At 57.4% G+C, this 16,101-nt stretch overlaps 2 protein-coding genes across 2 annotated transcripts; one reads left to right on the top strand and one right to left on the bottom strand.

Annotated features, from left to right (window-relative positions):
* Nucleotides 1–1,985: 1,985 nt before the first annotated feature.
* LOC141966214 (malignant fibrous histiocytoma-amplified sequence 1 homolog) lies at nt 1,986–9,939 on the top strand. Its single transcript, XM_074918648.1, has 11 exons — nt 1,986–2,004; nt 3,040–3,919; nt 4,513–4,804; nt 5,212–5,398; nt 6,343–6,533; nt 6,629–7,116; nt 7,716–7,873; nt 8,880–9,039; nt 9,482–9,552; nt 9,660–9,766; nt 9,922–9,939. Exons 1-11 carry the CDS (start codon nt 1,986–1,988, stop codon nt 9,937–9,939), a joined length of 2,571 nt encoding a protein of 856 aa, XP_074774749.1.
* A 291-nt stretch (nt 9,940–10,230) lies between these two features.
* On the bottom strand, nt 10,231–14,850 carry IRF7 (interferon regulatory factor 7). Its single transcript, XM_074918015.1, has 11 exons — nt 14,731–14,850; nt 14,471–14,633; nt 14,026–14,188; nt 13,860–13,927; nt 13,627–13,672; nt 13,391–13,513; nt 13,144–13,302; nt 12,862–12,981; nt 11,520–11,900; nt 11,272–11,390; nt 10,231–10,673 (listed from the first exon to the last, which is right to left on the bottom strand). The coding sequence occupies exons 1-11, from the start codon at nt 14,805–14,807 to the stop codon at nt 10,527–10,529; spliced, it is 1,566 nt and encodes a 521-aa protein (XP_074774116.1). The 5' UTR covers nt 14,808–14,850; the 3' UTR covers nt 10,231–10,526.
* Between the last annotated feature and the right edge of the window lie 1,251 nt (nt 14,851–16,101).

Genomic DNA, 16,101 nt, shown 5'->3' with positions numbered 1-16,101 from the left:
AGGATTGGAGTTGGATAAGTAGTTGTTCCTCCTCCCCATGTAGGAGGACCAGTTTTCCTATCAAGAAGCAAAGGTGTCCAGCACACATACTGACTTCATCTTGCTTTCCTTGTGCTCCCTGTCCCAAGTGTACTGCAGAGCAACTGATCTTTTAAGTGATCACCTGAAATAGTCACTCACAAATATGTTCAGCACCTTTGAACCTGACAAAAACCGTCATTCCCCATCTAACCGTGTTTAACAGAGAAGCTGAAAATAAAACCAGTAAATTATGACTTAGAAACTGCTTTCCCTTCAACGGGAACTGAATGTACGTGGCCTGTTGGACCAGATGGCAGCAGTGTGTCTGATGTGAGGGCTTTCCTAACCTCGTAGAGTGCACTTGGAAACTGCCCTCTCCGAGGATAGTCTTGCTGCTTGCCTTCAAAGAGAAAACAGTTAGGCTCTCTGGGATGAGTTTTACACAGCAAATAACTGCAGCTCTTTGTTTTTTCCTGGTGAGTGTAGGAAGACTCAAAAATTGCAAGACCTTTGAGCCCTTGCTGGCGTTCCTCATTTTTCAGTGAACTCTGATTTCACTTTTAAGATTTTTGTCTGTATACTGTAATTTTGGCTGTTTGGGGGACTTGTTATCTTTAAGCAAAACAAGCCCATATACCAGTACTGTTTGGACTGGCAAAGTGTTTCAGTCCCATCATTCACTGTCCTACAGAAGTGTTTGTGGATGAGCCCTGAGCGTTTTGGAGTTGATCTTCCTTGGCTCTGTTTGTTTCCTGTAGGAAAGCGCAGCCTGAATAGAGTAGGGGATTGATAGCTTTGGCCTTGCTTTGAAGATTTTGGAAGAAAGGCTCACCAAGACCACAGAAGAATAGCGGGAAGAGAAGCTTTAGTTTTAAAGCTGAACATGTAGCTAGAATTTATACCTAGCAGCTGGGTGTGGGGTTGTAAATACAAACACTGCAGATAGATTTCTCGGCAACTTTCAGAAACTTTCATGGCACTGTTGGTACAAGGACAGGAGAACGTGATCTAGCTGTGAATAAGCTTAAGCTGAAACGTGGACACCTTTGGATGTGTCAGGAACAATTCTGGAATAACCTGCCTGCCTGAGTGAGAAAGGGGAGGAGGTGTGAACACAAAGCTTGACCAAACAGTAGAAGCAACTACACTGTTGACTGGGCAGATAATGTCAATCTGTTTTGTTCCTCAGACTGATTTGTTGTTTCAAATTCTTGGTTGGTGTTAGCCTTGAATTAGCAGTAAAGATAAGGTATTAGTGCATTATTGTAAGGACTGTTAAATTCAGTTACCTCTGCCCCTGCCATTGCCTGGAGGAGGAAGGAGGCTGACAGCTATACTCTCTGCTTGTGCTTTCCCCTGAAGTTACATGAACAAGAATAGTGGTTCTTTCATTCTGTTCACCATTAAAAATAAATCCATCAAATTGTAAGATGCCCCTTGGGAGAGGCAATTGGAAACATATTTAAAAATGCCTCTTCTAATGAGTTCTAGAAAAAAAGTTTTTCTAGTATACTTGTGTATATTACTTACTGCCTTTTTCTTTTATTCCTTTCTGGTTGACCCTTTTGGATCAAATGCTGTGGCCTGTTTAAGGGAAGAAATCTCATTTATTTAACATGTGCAGCAGTTTAGTAGCAGCATAACCTCATGTTAATGTCCTTTCCCTCCTCTGCAACAGCGGGAACACCAGAAGCTCCGTTAGAAAGGCAGGGAGGCCGCTGTTAAGGAGTTGGCTCAGGGCTATTCTGCCACCATCTTTGTCTCGTAAGTGACCTCCGGAGCTGCTTGGCCAGGCCCCAGCCCTGCCAGGGGGCTTGTTGGGAGCTGCTCTGAGGATGGATGGAGAAAGAGAGGGTGGGGTTCCCAGGCAGAGCACGGGGAGGCGGGGAGCGAAACGAGAGGAGGAAACGAGAAAGGGAGGCCGAGCGACCGGGAGGATCCAGCGGGTGCCACGCTGCAGGGCCATGGCCCAGCCCAGAGCCTGTGAGTAGCTGCTCTGGCTCTTTGCTGCTCTGGCTTGGAGCAGTGGGGGGAGCCCTTTGACTTGCCTCTCCTCTGCCGGAGGAGACCGGGCGTTTGGGAGAGGGTGAAAGCTTGCTATCCTGCGGGGCTCCTTGCGTGCGGCAGGTTTAGGTGGTGGTGCTGAGAGCTGATGAGTCGGTCCTGAGCCTGAGCAGGGTGCCTTGCGCAAGGGGAGGCCGTGCTCGGCGTCAGCTGGTGAGGAAGTGAAACGAGGGACAGGAAAGCAAATCTGACCATGTTTTGTTCTAGTATGGTATGATCCCCATCCCATGTCCCCCTGATGTTCTTCTCACCTGCAGACCTCTCTGCTCTAAACACCCTTCTTTTGGGGATGTTCTCGACCATCACTAAGTCCCTTCTTGTGTGCCCTGTCCTGCGGGGGACTCCACTGTCCCTGTGTGACTCCCCCGCTGTCCCGGGCCTGGGAGCCTCTCTGCAGGGAAGTGCAGCGCCCATCTGGAGCAGGGGAGGGATGTGAGAGAGGAAGTGTCTGAGCTTGCTAGCCCGGGCCTCAACACATCTCCCTGGCTGTGGTCGAGCGCAGAGGGTGGGCTGGGTGAGTTATTTGGAGAGCAGCTCTCCTCCTGACGTCAGCTGCCCTGCCAGCCTGCTGTTGGGACTAGAAACCTGATGGTTTCAGGGTAGCTGCATCTGCAGCTGGAGCTCTCACAGTGCTTTCACGAGAGCAAAGCTGTTAACGTGACACTTGGGCTGCAGGTCAATGTCGGGGGGAGGGGGGCACCATTTCTTCCTCTTGTCTTCAGGCCCAGCCAAGGTCCCTGTGCCTTATCTTTGGTACCTCTCTTGAGAGGACACCGGAGCTGCTCGAGCAGCAGCTGTGGTCATGCTGTTCAACCAGCTCCTGGGTTTTGCCTCTGCTTTTCTTTGCTGGCCAAGATGATCCCCAAAGTCATGCAGAGCACAAGGGAAAAAAATGATCTGCAACCCAAAGGGTGAAAGCCTCTCCTAACCACCTTCCCTGTCCCGTGTGTCCAGGTCAGGAGCAGGAGGACAGTTTGCGTGAAGTGACTCTCTCCACACAGAGGCTGCGCGTGCTGCCTCCAGCAGTCCTGAGCAACCCCACACTGGAGAGCCTTGACCTTGACAGGAACAAGCTCAGGACCATCACTGGCATTTCTAAGCTTTGCAACCTGAAGAAGCTGATACTGTCCAAGAATGAGATTGTGGATTTTCCCAGTGAAATCCAGAGCCTGGTCTGTTTAGAGAAGCTTGAGCTGAACCAGAACCAAATCCGTGTCATCCCGGAGGGGGTTTTCTCCCATCTCCCCAGGCTTAAACACCTGCGGCTGAACAACAACCGTCTTGGTGCCCTCCCCAGGGATCTGGCAGCTTGTCAGAACAGCCTCCAATACCTCAACATTTCCAACAACCTGTTCCGGACCTTCCCCCAGCCTGTCCTGCAGCTGGTACGCTTACAGGAGCTCCATGTGCAGAACAATGCCCTTCGCCAGCTCCCTAGGGAGCTCTTCCAGGGGCAGTCCCTGAAAATGTTCAAGGCCAATGGGAACCCCCTCCGGGAGCCGCCCAGTGAAGTGTGTGCTGGTGGCATCCAGCAGATCCAGAATTACTTCATCCAGCTTCAACACAGTTCGGGACAGGAGGATAAGAGGGTCAAGACCATGTTCCTGGGGGCTTCACTGGCAGGGAAGTCTACCATCTGCAAAAGCCTAAAGCAAGGGCAAACCAAATTGGTGCCCAAGGAAGAGCGGACAGTTGGGATAGAGATCAGCGAGTTCCGGATCGAGGACTTCACATTTCTCTTCTGGGACTTCGCCGGCCAGCTGGAGTACTACATGACCCACCACGTGTTCATCACCCCACAGGCGCTTGTCATCCTTGTCATCAATCTCCACATGTAAGTGTTGAGCTGGTTTGGATTCAAAGTGGAGTGTGAGAAAACAGGGGCTGGGGAAGCTTTCCTCTCTTCAGGTTCACACCATTTCCATTGGACCTCGATGCCTGGTGTTTTCACCGATAGGGTAGTTGGCTCTCCCCCTCCTCCTTTTTGCAGATCACTCTTTTAATTAAGCTACTATATCTGTCATCGCCTTACCGAAGTCCTCTGGTTTGAGGGGTTAGAGGAGCATTAACACCTCATTGATCCCCATCTAAATGGCTTTCCTTTCTGCCTTGGAAGTACCTCCATGAGCCCTCCTGTATCTTGTGGTGCTCTCTGAACGTGGAGGAAGCATCAGGCTTGGGCTTTGTGGGACAGAGAGACGCTCCCATCCACAGCAGGGACAGACTCTGCTACACCCCATAGCTTAAACTGGCTTATCTTAAGGATGGGAAACTTAAGGATGAGCTTGGATACAGCCCATGATGGTTTAGGGAGATCAGAGATCTTCTTCAGTAAGCCCCTGGGACAGCACAGGGTGCTGCGTGGTCAGGCCCGTGCTGGTGGAGGGTTAGACGTGAACTTGGGTTTTTCTTTCTCTCCCTCCCCAGGTACCAAACTAATGACAAGATTTTCAAGGAGCTTGTTGGTTTCTGGATCAACAATCTGTCCATGCGAGTCCCAAACTCAGTGGTGCTTCCTGTGGGAACCCACGTGGACTGCTGCCGGGAGGAGGAGGTAGAGGAGAAGAGGCACGACATCATGACCAAGATCGCGGCCATGCTGGCAGAGAGAAAAAGCAACCTCGCTCACTTCATTGACAACCTGGAGGGTATTGAGGAGCCCGAGTTTTACGTGGACCAGTGGGAGAGGCTGAAGGAGATGGAGAGCTGCACATTAACCGTAGGGCTGAGATGATTGTGGTTCCTTGCTGTCTGTGGCCCCTGTTGTGTCTGGCAGTCCCGTGGGCTGCTGGTGATGATTACCTGGTACTAATGCATCAAGCTGCTACAGCAGCTGCTCCCCAGGGTTGGGGTGGACATTGTAACCCCAGGCCACGACCTGCTGGATCCTTGTCCCTGCTTGGTGATGGGCATCTCCTCCTGTGGCTTGTAGCAAGTGCCTGGGGAGGAGCGTGAGGGGGCATTTACCATCCCTGGGTGATTTCCCAGGAACTGCTGCGGAGCAAGGTGTGAGGGAAGCGCCCTCTGAAGCTGAGCCAGCGGTGTGTCCCACCCTTGGTGACCTCCTCGGCATTAGGTCCCTCCTTTACCTCACAGGCTCCTCTGGATGTGCTTTCTCTCTTCCAGATCTTAAACTTAGTTGCTGTCAACTGCACAGATCACCGTGATATCAAAAAGCTTGAGGCCACTATTCTGGAGCATGTGAAGAATGAGGAGCTTTTCCCTGAGGTCGTCCGAGTGCTGCCGCCTGTCTACAGGCAGGTGGAAGCTGCCATTGTGGCCGTTGCGCAGAGCGAGGAGATGGCAGGCCACGGTGAGTGCTCTGTCGGCCCCACCACACCTTCTGGGGAGGCCCTGCTGCCCTGCGCCTGGGACGGGCTTGCTGGTGCTTTCTGCACCTTCTGGCCTCGCTCACACGATGGTGGGTCGCTGCTGAAGGCTTTGCAGTGTTACTGCTGGAGCATGGTGTGTTACTGCCTGGGGGCCTGGGGAAAAACACCAGGAAAGGTCGAGTGTGTCTTCACCAACAGCTACCAACCTGTGGCTGGAGCTACCCTGAGCTGGCCACGGCAGCGGGTTTGTTTCTTTCCAGTAAGGTGGTTCTTTCTCCCCTTTTCCCTGTATAAGCGATTAAAAAAAAATCTTTCAGGAAGGAGCTTCACAGCTTTAATGCTTCTGTGTGGTTTCCAAACCTACGTCCTGCTAACGCTGTTTAATGGCCCCTACCCCTTCCCAGCCCTGTCCGCGTGTCTCCTATGACTTAGCAGGACTAGCAGGCGGCCCTGGCTCTTCACTTACGTACCTAAAGCAGGTATGAACACCTCCAGTGCCCGGTGTCATCTCTGGCTTTCCTGGCCACTGTGGGGTTAGAGGATGGGGAGAAAATCCTTTTGTCACCTGTCTTGCTGTGTGACTAAATGACAATCTGAGGTTTAACTGACAATCTGAGGTTTTCTGGCTGGAAACAAACCTGCTCTCTCAAACAAATGAAAAAACCTAGTACTAGCCTCATTTTTCAGATGCACTTGACAGGCTGTTGGCACTGTTCAGGTAAGGCAAGACCATGGGGGTTGCAGGGTGGCAGCAGGACAGCTGAGGATGGGCCACAGCCAGCCGGCATCCTGCTGGTCCCAGCTGCTTCCCCAGGGATGGTGATGGGTGACGTTGGGTGCTGCTGATGTTTGTTGGCTCTCTGAAGCACCTGCCTTTGAATGCTGGTGTCAGAGATACGTGCTGAGCTCCAGCGTCTCCCTCTAGGCATGATGGACCTCCAGTACCTGCTCAGCAAACTCTCCAAGTGCGAGCACCTGGCCAACCTGGGCAGAGAACTTCTCCAGGACATCTTGCGGTACCTCCACCGCATTGGGCTGATAGTGTGGTATGAGGAAATCGAGCACCTGGAAAGCACTGTTTTTCTCCAGCCTACCTTCCTAATAACTATGTTCAAGGTGAGTGAGGGCATCAGGACCATCACCTCTGCAGGGCCCAAGCTCTACAGCTTTGCTGGGCTCCTCTCACTGCCACCTCTTCTCTTCCTGCCCAGCTCCTTGTGAGGTACCGCCTAGTCCAGCAGCTTGAGAGCATCTCTGTGGACACGCTGATCGGGGAACGTGCCACCATCAGAGACAGGTCCAACTGGGTGTGGACCTTCAAGTCAAAGGCAATGCTGTGCCACCAGGCTGTGCGTGCCTTGGTGAAGCACCAGCTCTGTTCAGAAGGGATGTGGGATGTCTTTGAGGAAATCATGAGTCACAGGCCCCACAGAGGGAGAGGGAAGCTCTTCAGTCTCCTGGAGCACTTTGAGCTCTGTTTGGAGGTGAGGCATGCCAAAGCACTCAACCCACAGGCCAGCGAGTTCGTGCCTGGGAAACCATGGGAGACCACACAGGGCCAAGGCGAGTCCTGGTACTTGTTCCCAACCTATCTGAACCAGACCGAAGAAGTCTCCGAGGTGTGGGGAGGAGATCACCCCGAGGACCTCCACATTCGTGCCTATTTCTCACCCGAAATACCTGAGGGCTTCTTCCAGAGGTAAGCAGTGGTTTCCAGCCCTCAGTGCGGTTGTGTGGTTCAGGGTTTGCTGAGTGCAGCGCCAGTATAACCTTGGCTGTTGAGACCATATCAGCTGAGGCTTGAGGCTGGGACTCAGGAGACCAGAGTGGCTTCTCAGCTCTGCCAGACATCTGGAGCTCTGGATGAACCATTTTGATGTTCACTGCCTGGATGTGAGCAAGGACCATGCTCCTTCTGGTTCACCTTTCATCCAGGGTAGTTTTTGGCCAGTCTGTGCCCTTCCAGGCAGTCAGGGGTCTCCCAGTCCCACCTGAGGACAGCCCAGTTTCTAGGAGTGCTGGGACTGTTCCAGTTTCTGGAAGGTCTCCTGTCCTTGTGGGGTTCTTGACTTGTGGCCAGAGTTTTACCCGATGGCCAACTCTGGAAGCAGCTCTTGACTTAAGAGGCTGATCCTGCTGCTTGAGCTTTCAGTAGGGCAGGGTCCTCATTTGGTGCCTGCCTCTGTTTCTACTAAAACTGTGTTCATATTTTTCAAGGCCACCTGATGCCATGCTTTCTCCCAGTGTTAGAGATAAGCAGGCTGGAGGGTGGTGAAGCCATGGGCAATTTCCCTGCAGGTTCCTGGTGAAAGCTTGCTCCTTCTACTCCACGCATTGGGTGGCCAAGGCAACCTGCCTGCTCATATGCAACGGCAAACCTCTGCTGATAAAAGAGAATAACCAGAGGGCCTACAGCTACCTGGAGCTCCGGTGCAGAAAGCCAGTAGGAAGGACAGGTGAGGATCACTGATCCTTATTTCATGACTCCCAATCACATGTCTCACCTTAGCTCCCCCCTGCCACCTCCACCCTTCTGAGTAGGTGTCCCAGAAGCTTCTGCCACGTGTCACAGACTCACAGAACCATCTCAGTAGGAAAAGCCCTTGCAGCTCCTCCAGTCCAACCATGAACCTCACCCTGACCGTTCCCAACGCCACCAGATCCCTCAGTGCTGGGTCAGCCCGACTCTTCAACCCCTCCAGGGATCCCGGGGACTCCCCCCTGCCCTGGGCAGCCCATTCCAACGCCCAACAGCCCCTTCTGCACAGAAATCCTTCCTCAGAGCCAGCCTGACCCTGCCCTGGGCAGCTTGAGGCCATTCCCTCGGGGCCTGGCGCTGGGTCCTGGGCTCCAGAGACTCATCCCCCCTCTCTGCCCCCTCCTGGCAGGGAGTTGCAGAGGGCCAGGAGGTCTCCCCTCAGCCTCCTCTTCTCCAGACTGAACCCCCCCAGTTCCCCCAGCCGCTCCCCAGCAGACCTGTGCTCCAGACCCTGCCCCAGCTCCGTTGCCCTTCTCTGGCCACGCTCGAGTCATTCAATGGCCTTTTTGGGGTGAGGGCCCAAAACTTAGTCTGGCTGGGGTCCACCAGCAGTTCGATTAAAGTTTTCCTCTTTCTCCATGCAACCTGGTCAGGATTCCTCTCAAGGTGTCACATGAAAGTGAAAAGTCAAGTTTTCCATTTCCTGGAGCAAATGGATCATCTTCCCCATAAGGTCCCAGCAGAGTATGGTCTCAGGCTGGGTCTCCAAGGGATAAGCAAAAGGTCCACCTGAGTTGGGGAGCTCTTCCAGCGTATCTTTAAATGCCCTTTGGAGGCTGATGGGCCTTGGTTAACTTGAGGAACTGGAGCTGGTCCAACTGTTCTGGCTGTGGGCTGGAAGCAGAGTCACATCACCACAGTGTCTCTTGGACTGCCACTGCTGGGTGGCTGTGAGTAAGCAACGTTATTTTTTTGCACGGAAGGTTTCCAGTTTGCCTGGGACTTCCTCATAGCAATTGTGTCCATCGTCCAGAAGCTCCATGAGAAGTGGCCGGGGCTGCACGTGTGCGTGAAGACGCCCTGCCGAACGGCCGGCTGTCCCGCGGAGCTCATCTGGCCGGACATGGATGGCACAAACGCCACGTACGTACGTGAGGAGCCCCCCCAAGCCCAGGGCTGGGGGGTTGCTACTGCGATGCTGGTGGGGCTGGTCAGCTTCTAAAAGCTGTGTGAATTTAGTTTTGAAACTCACCGGGCACTCTCACATTGTCCTCCTGAGCACAGCAGCCTGTGTCCCATGTGCCATTAGCATTTATTTGTGTGGGACAATCAAGCGTGGAAAGGTGAAAGAGTTGGGACTCAGGGACTCAGGCACATGATGGCTACTCTGGGCCGGTGCCCACATCTCCCCTGTTTCACGAGGAGCTGAAGGTGCTACCTGGGAAGGCAGCAGCTGTCCCACAGGAGGCAGGACCTTGGGTCAGGGTGGAAGAAGGGAGCCTCCTCCATCACCTTGGCATTATCTTCCATGGGAAGTGCTGAGGGCAGCCTCTGCTCCTTCCTCGTGGGGCTTTTTCCTCCACAGGATGAAGGAAGATGTTAAAACCTGTGGGACGTGTGGGCACCGCTTTGGCACAGAGCTGCTCCTGCCCAAAGGTGAGCCCGATACTCCTGGGTTTGCACCACAACAGTGCTCAGGGCGGGGAGGAGGGTTGAGGGTTTCTCGGAGCTGAGGTGCTGATGGTGTCCCCCCATCCCCACAGTGCCCAGGCAGCCGGAGGAGCCCCCGGCGCAGCCCTCAGCTCACTATTACGTGACAAGCTACGGGACCACCACCTTTGGGCCCAGCAGCATCCATGTCAACCGGCAGGTAAGGAGGCTGCCCCCTCCCCTTGCCCACGGCCCAGGCTCATGAAATGAGGAGGGGCAGCTGCGTCCAGCCTGAGGAGGGGACACCCCGTCTCCCTGAGACACCACCCTCTGCTCTGGGTGCTTCGTGTTGTAGTTACTGCCTTATTTTTCCAGAACATCTCAAGTGAGTAACTCTGGGCCAGTTGGGAGGTGCCCACCACCCGAAGGAAGAATTCTGTTTAACCAAAGCCAAGCTGTCCTCAACACGCTTTGATTGCGAGTCATGTTTGCACCCTTAACGCACAGAAATAAATGCATCCCTTCCAGCACAGGAAGTCACCTCGTTTGCACAACTCCAAGGGGAAGGGGCTTGGAGCTTCGCTGAGCCAAGGCTGGCCATGAACCCCTGTGGGTTTGGGGGATGGAGGGGGTGAAGGTCTCAGACTGTTAGAGGGGGCAGATATCCAGGCAACATCAGCAAGATAGAAAGCACCTTTTTTTATATATATATATATATATATATATTTAAACTTAGAAAACTTAAGAAAATAACATAACTCCACAAAAACACTAATTTTAGCAGCTGAGGGAGGGGGAAAAGCAACGTGTCAGCTCTGGGCCAGGCCCCTGAAGCTGTCCTTGGGGTGGGGAAAGGACCCCACCGCAGCCACCCCACCACGGCCTTCCCTGGGTGATGCTGGTTTTCATGGTCCCCGACGCCCAGGGGTCCCCTAAGGGCTGGTGCCCGTCCCGGGGGGGGGCCATGGGGTGTATGTGGGTCAGTCCACCTGCATGTTGTACTGCTCGATCAGCTCGAAGAGGCTGAAGGAGTCGGAGAGCTGGAGGCTGACGGTGCCGCTGTCGAGGGAGGAGGCTCCCTCCCGCAGCACCTGCTCGTACCAGTACTCGCAGAACTTGGGCACCAGCTGCAGCAGCAAAGGGGCAGGGTTAGGGGCAGCTGCCTGGTGTGGCTGTAACACCCTGCGTGGCCCCATCTTCCTGGAGCAGAGGAAGGAGAGTGCAGGGCACGCTCTCTCCCAGAGCCCCTGAAGGTCCCCATGCCTGGGCAGCTGCCCCCCTCCCAAGCCCCCAAGGGTCCCCTGACCCAGGCAGCTGGCCCCTGTCTGGGGGGGCCCTTCCTGGACTCCTGGCCCCCAAGGGTCCCCTCTCCAGGTACCTATGTCCCACTCCATATTTCTCCTGCTCCCCAAGTGTCCCCCTCCCTGGGCACCCAGCCCCCCCCATCTCCCCTGGTCTCTAAGGGTCCCCCTCAGGTGCCCCATCTCTCTCAGCCCCCAAGGTCTCCCCTCCTTTTGCACCCAGCCCCCCACCATGTCCCTGGACACCGAGGGTCTCCCTCCTTGGGTTCCAAGACTCCCACCTCCACTGGACATCCAGGCCCCTGGGTCCCCCTGACCCCAAGGGTCCCCCTCCTCAGACACCCAGACCCCCACCTCCCTTGCCCCCAAGAGTCTTCCCCTCCCCAGGCAGCAGTGGGACAGGGGTGGATGCTGGTCCCTGCACCTTGACCAGGATGAGCTTGGACTCCTTGGGCTTGGCCTTGGCGAAGGACTGCCCGAAGCAGAGGTAGATGGTGAAGTCGGGAGACCGCTGCCTTTGGCTGTTGCGGAAGTCTCTCAGCTCTGTGAGACAAGACAGGGCTCAGTTTTGGGGTGAACCCAGGGGACACAAAGGAGGGGGGTGGGTCTGGATGTTTGTGACATCCTGGAGCTGGCTCCCGCAAGCCCCCAAACCAGGATACTCCTGCCCACCTGTGCAAAACTCATTGAAGTCAAAGATGGGAGTCTCCTGATCCCGGAAGAGCAGGTTGGGTGGGGGCCCCCCAACAGCCTCAAGCTGCTGGGACAGGGCCCAGAAGACTTTACACTTCTTCAGGCGGGTGGCAAAGAGCTTGCGGGCACGTTGCTCCAGCTGCAGCCCCGCGCTCCCCAGCAGCTTCTCGGTGAAGTGCCGCTGCTTGCTGTCGGCCATCTCGTCGGGGCTGGGGAAGCGCACCAGGCGCCCGGGGCGCTCAGCCACCGCCGGGTCGGAGGGCTCGTACGCCAGCAGGCAGTGCCTGCCCTCCACCTCCTCCTGGTGGAAGAGCTTCCCCCGGTAGTAGATGCTGACATCCAGGATGGGGATGATGCCATCTGCACCGAGCAATCATCAGCAGCCGCATCCCCCAAACCCAAACGCTTCCACTCCCCAAAACACCACCTTGAGTGTTAATAATCATAGCTATTAGTATTAATAATTATAAAAATGTTCATCTATGTAAGATATCTATCTTAATGCTTATCTGTCTTACCTATGAGCTTCAACAAGGCCAAGTGCCAGGACCTGCACTTGGGCAACAACAACCCCCTGCATGGCTACAGGCTCGGGGAGGGGTGGCTGGAGCTGTCTGGGAGAGAAGGATCTGGGGGTTCTCACTGACAAGCAGCTGACCATGAGCCAGCAGTGTGCCCGGGTGGCCAAGAAAGCCAACGGCATCCTGGCTTGTGTCAGCACTAGCGTGACCAGCAGAAGCAGGGAGGTGACAGTCCCCCTGTGCTCTGCACTGGTGAGGCCACACCTGGAGGTTGTGTCCAGTTTGGGGCACCTCAATGCGAGAGAGATCTCGAGGGGCTGGAGTGAGGGCAGAGGAGGGCAACGAGGCTGGGGAAGGGCTGGAGAATAAATCCTGTGAGGAGCCTTGAAGGAGCTGGGAGTGTTCAGTGTGAGGAGGAGAAGGCCGAGGGGAGCCCTCATCCCTCTCTGCAGCTCCTGACAGGACATTGCAGAGAGGCTGGGGCTGGGCTCTGCTCCCAGGGGATCAGGGACAGAACAAGAGGGAACGGCTTTAAACTGCAACAGGGGAGGGTCAGGCTGGGCATGAGGAAAAAATCTTTCCCAGAAAGAGTGGTCAGAGAGTGGAACAGGCTGCCCAGGGAGGGGGGAGTCCCCATCCCTGGGGGTGTTTAAGGGCCGTTGGGATGAGCTGTGGGGGGATGTGGGGTAGGGGAGAACTTTGTAGAGTCGGGCTGAGGGTTGGACTCGATGATCCCAGGGGGCTTTTCCAACCGGAAGGATTCTGTGATTCTGTGGCTATTAATAAATAATAACCCTCACCTGTGTTCTCCTCCACCGGCGGCGGTGGCGGGCTGGCAGCGGGGGTAAAGAGCATCGCCTCCCCTGGGGACGCCACGAGGGCTGTGACCTCCGGCGGGGGACACGGCCCTGCCACGGCCCCTACGGCAGCAGACAGGCAATGTCAGCATCGCGATTCAGGGTGCAGTGGGGTGGGGGGTGCTTTGGCACAGAGCAGGGGGGGCAGGTGGCAGCACCCCGGCCTCTTCCCCCACCATTACAGCATTCCCACACTCAGGGCTGGTCCCACCCCACAGCACCCACCTTGCTCCCCCAGCAGCACGGGGTCCAGGGGACCGTAGGCACCCAAGGGGGGCTGCTCCGCTGCGGGTACCCATTGCTGGAACGCCGACGGGGGGAGGCAGCTGTTTAGTCTGGGCTCTGGGTGAGGCTGGAGCAAGGTGTCCTGGTGGTGGGTGTCCCCTGCAGAGAAATCGCCCGTGGGAAGGGGTTGGGGTCACCCCCGCGTGGGGTCACCCCCCCGGCACCCTGTGAGCGTGGCCGGTCTCACCTGCAGGCGCCCAGGATGGGTCCGAGGGACCGAGGTCGCGGGGGGAGATGTCACACTGCTGCAGCACCCACTGCAGCGCCTCCAGGTCCTCCAGCGTCGGGGACTGGGGGGGTACCGTGCTGCCTGCGGGGGGGCACAGCAGGTGGGAGGTCTCACAACCCCAAAACCAGCCCCAGCTGAGCCTACCAGAGTGCCCCCTCCCAAAATAAAAACACAAACGGGGGACTAGCACCTACCTGGGGGAGCAACTTCTGGGGCCACATCTCGGGGTTCGAGCTGCAGCTGCAAAGGGAAGCGGCGTGGGGGGGGGGGGTCTTGCCACTGTGGATGGGGGGGACCCAGCCTCCCCCTGTCCCATGTTTTGGCCGGGTGCTGGGCTTCAGCTTGGGAGCCCCCCAAGGACACGGGGGTGCAATGCCTGAGCAGTGGCAGTGGGGGCCCCCCCAGCCGGCCGTGCCCACCCCGTTACCTGCGGCTGCCGGTCCACCGCCGGACCAGGGCTGGTGAAACCCCCCTCCTCGCCGTGACAGAGGGCGTCTGGAAGCAGAGAAGGGTGAGCGGGGCGCCCCGAGATCGCCTGCTGCACCCCCCCCCCACTGCCCCCCCTCATCCCGCCGCCACGGGGCCAGGCTCACCCGGGGCAATGGCGAAGACCTTGTGTGGGTCGTCGCCACACTTGGAGCGGTCGTCCAGCAGCACGAACATGCGGGTGCTCCTCAGGGCGCAGCGGAAGTTGGTTTTCCACTTGGCCGGGTCCTCGGGACACGCCTCGTAGCGCCCGCTCGCCTGCGCCCAGGCCTGGGGGGCGGGGGGTCAGGATGGGGACCCTGGCTCCATGTGCGCGGAGGCTGCAGATTCCTGGTGCTCCAGTCCCATCCCGTGGGGGGGGGGTGTGTGGGGGGGTGTGTGTGTGTGTGTCCCAGTTCCCAATCCCGCCCACCTTGAAGACCTCCAGGTCACTCTTGGTGACCCCCCTCATCCCACCCACTTTGACAACCTCCAGTTGCTACTGGTGATCCCCACCCAACCGACCTTGAAGACCTCCAGTTACTGTTGGTGACACCCCCCCGTCCCACCCACCTTGAAGACCTCCAGGTCGCTGCTGGTGATGTCCTTCCTGGCGTTGTGCTTCCAGGGGACGCGGAAGGCGCTGCGGGAGGGGTCGGTCCAGCAGAGCCCCCGGTAGATCCCGCTGCTGACGGCGCTCACCAGCCAGGGCCCGAACCGCAGCTTTGGGGCCTCCCTGCGGGCGCGGGGCCGTCACCGGGGGAAGGGACCGGGGCCCCCCGGGGCCGGCGGCGGGGAGGGGGGGGCGGGGGGGGGGGCCGGGGGCCGCTTACCCCTCGCTCTGCGCCGCTGCCATGGTGCCGCGGGGTGCCCGGGGCCGGGGGCTGAGCCGGGCTCGGGGCGCGGCCATCGCCCGCCCGGCCCTTTTATGCGCTTCCCGCCGCCCGCGCCCGGCTTTCTGGAAACCACGTGACCCTGCTGAAAGTGAAAGTGTCGCCGGCGGCCGCCTCCCCCGGGCCCGTCCCGGCCCCCCCCCCCCCGCGCTGGGGGATGCTCCTGGTCCGGCCCCCCGGGGATGCTGGCTGCGGAGCCCTGCACCCCCCCATGAACGCTAATTAAAATAAATACCCCAGATGTAAGCCCTGCCCTGCCCTAGCGACGGGCACAGACCTTGGTGGGCGACGGGCAGGATCAGGCCCTGAGCTGGGGGGCTGAAACGCCCGTGACCCCCCTCTGGGGCTGCTCCCCAGGGGCTGTTGTAGCCCCAGAGGTGCTGGTGCGGGGCAGCTGCACCCCAAAGCTCCCCAAGGCAGAGCTGAGCCCAGCAAAGGGCAGGGGGGCGCCAGGGACACCCCAAAAGGCTCCGGCTCGGCCCGAAAGCTGCACACTCCACCACTGGGGCTTTCCAGGGTGCACCAGCTGTGCAGGGCTCAGCCTCAGGGCTGGAAACTCCCCTGCCTTTCCATTTATTTATTATATTTATTTCACAAAATCACACAACCACCTCGGTTGGAAAAGCCCTTGCAGCTCCTCCAGTCCAACCATGACCCTCACCCTGACCCTTCCCAACGCCACCAGATCCCTCAGCGCTGGGTCAGCCCAACTCTCCAACCCCTCCAGGGATCCCGGGGACTCCCCCCCCTGCCCTGGGCAGCCCATTCCAACGCCCAACAGCCCCTTCTGCACAGAAATCCTTCCTCAGAGCCAGCCTGACCCTGCCCTGGGCAGCTTGAGGCCATTCCCTCGGGGCCTGGCGCTGGGGCCTTGGCTCCAGAGACTCATCCCCCCTCTCTGCCCCCTCCTGGCAGGGAGCTGCAGAGGGCCAGGAGGTCTCCCCTCAGCCTCCTCTTCTCCAGACTGAACCCCCCCAGTTCCCCCAGCCGCTCCCCAGCAGACCTGTGCTCCAGACCCTGCCCCAGCTCCGTTGCCCTTCTCTGGCCACGCTCGAGTCATTCAATGGCCTTTTTGGGGTGAGGGGCCCAAAACTGAACCCAGGAATCGAGGGGCGGCCTCACCAGTGCCGAGCCCAGGGCTCAGATCCCTTCCCTGTCCCTGCTGAGTCCTTCTTTAATCCTTCTTCTTTCAGGCTGCCTTCATTTCCATGCTAAGGGCATGCTCTGAAAGAACTTAAATATAAAAGCAAATCCAGCACAGGGCAGTAGGCTCACCCCATCCAGGAGCAGGTTTTCCCAACACTCCCTTTT

The sequence above is a fragment of the Athene noctua genome, chromosome 14 (assembly GCF_965140245.1).
Source record: "Athene noctua chromosome 14, bAthNoc1.hap1.1, whole genome shotgun sequence".
Taxonomy (NCBI): Eukaryota; Metazoa; Chordata; class Aves; order Strigiformes; family Strigidae; genus Athene; species Athene noctua.
The sequence above is the reverse complement of the archived record's forward strand: the minus strand, read 5'-3'. Positions and strand labels throughout refer to the sequence as shown.

What these genes read in the sequence shown, in the direction of transcription:
- LOC141966214 (XM_074918648.1), top strand. An exon ending in TCCTAATAACTATGTTCAAG is followed by an intron (nt 6,534 to 6,628) that starts GTGAGTGAGGGC and finishes CTTCCTGCCCAG; the next exon opens with CTCCTTGTGAGGTACCGCCT. An exon ending in ATGGATGGCACAAACGCCAC is followed by an intron (nt 9,040 to 9,481) that starts GTACGTACGTGA and finishes TTTCCTCCACAG; the next exon opens with GATGAAGGAAGATGTTAAAA.
- IRF7 (XM_074918015.1), bottom strand. Translation starts at nt 14,807, where the DNA reads ATGGCCGCGCCCCGAGCCCGGCTCAGCCCCCGGCCCCGGGCACCCCGC. An exon ending in CCCATCCTGGGCGCCTGCAG is followed by an intron (nt 13,303 to 13,390) that starts GTGAGACCGGCC and finishes ATTTCTCTGCAG; the next exon opens with GGGACACCCACCACCAGGAC. An exon ending in GCCGGTGGAGGAGAACACAG is followed by an intron (nt 11,901 to 12,861) that starts GTGAGGGTTATT and finishes TGCTCGGTGCAG; the next exon opens with ATGGCATCATCCCCATCCTG.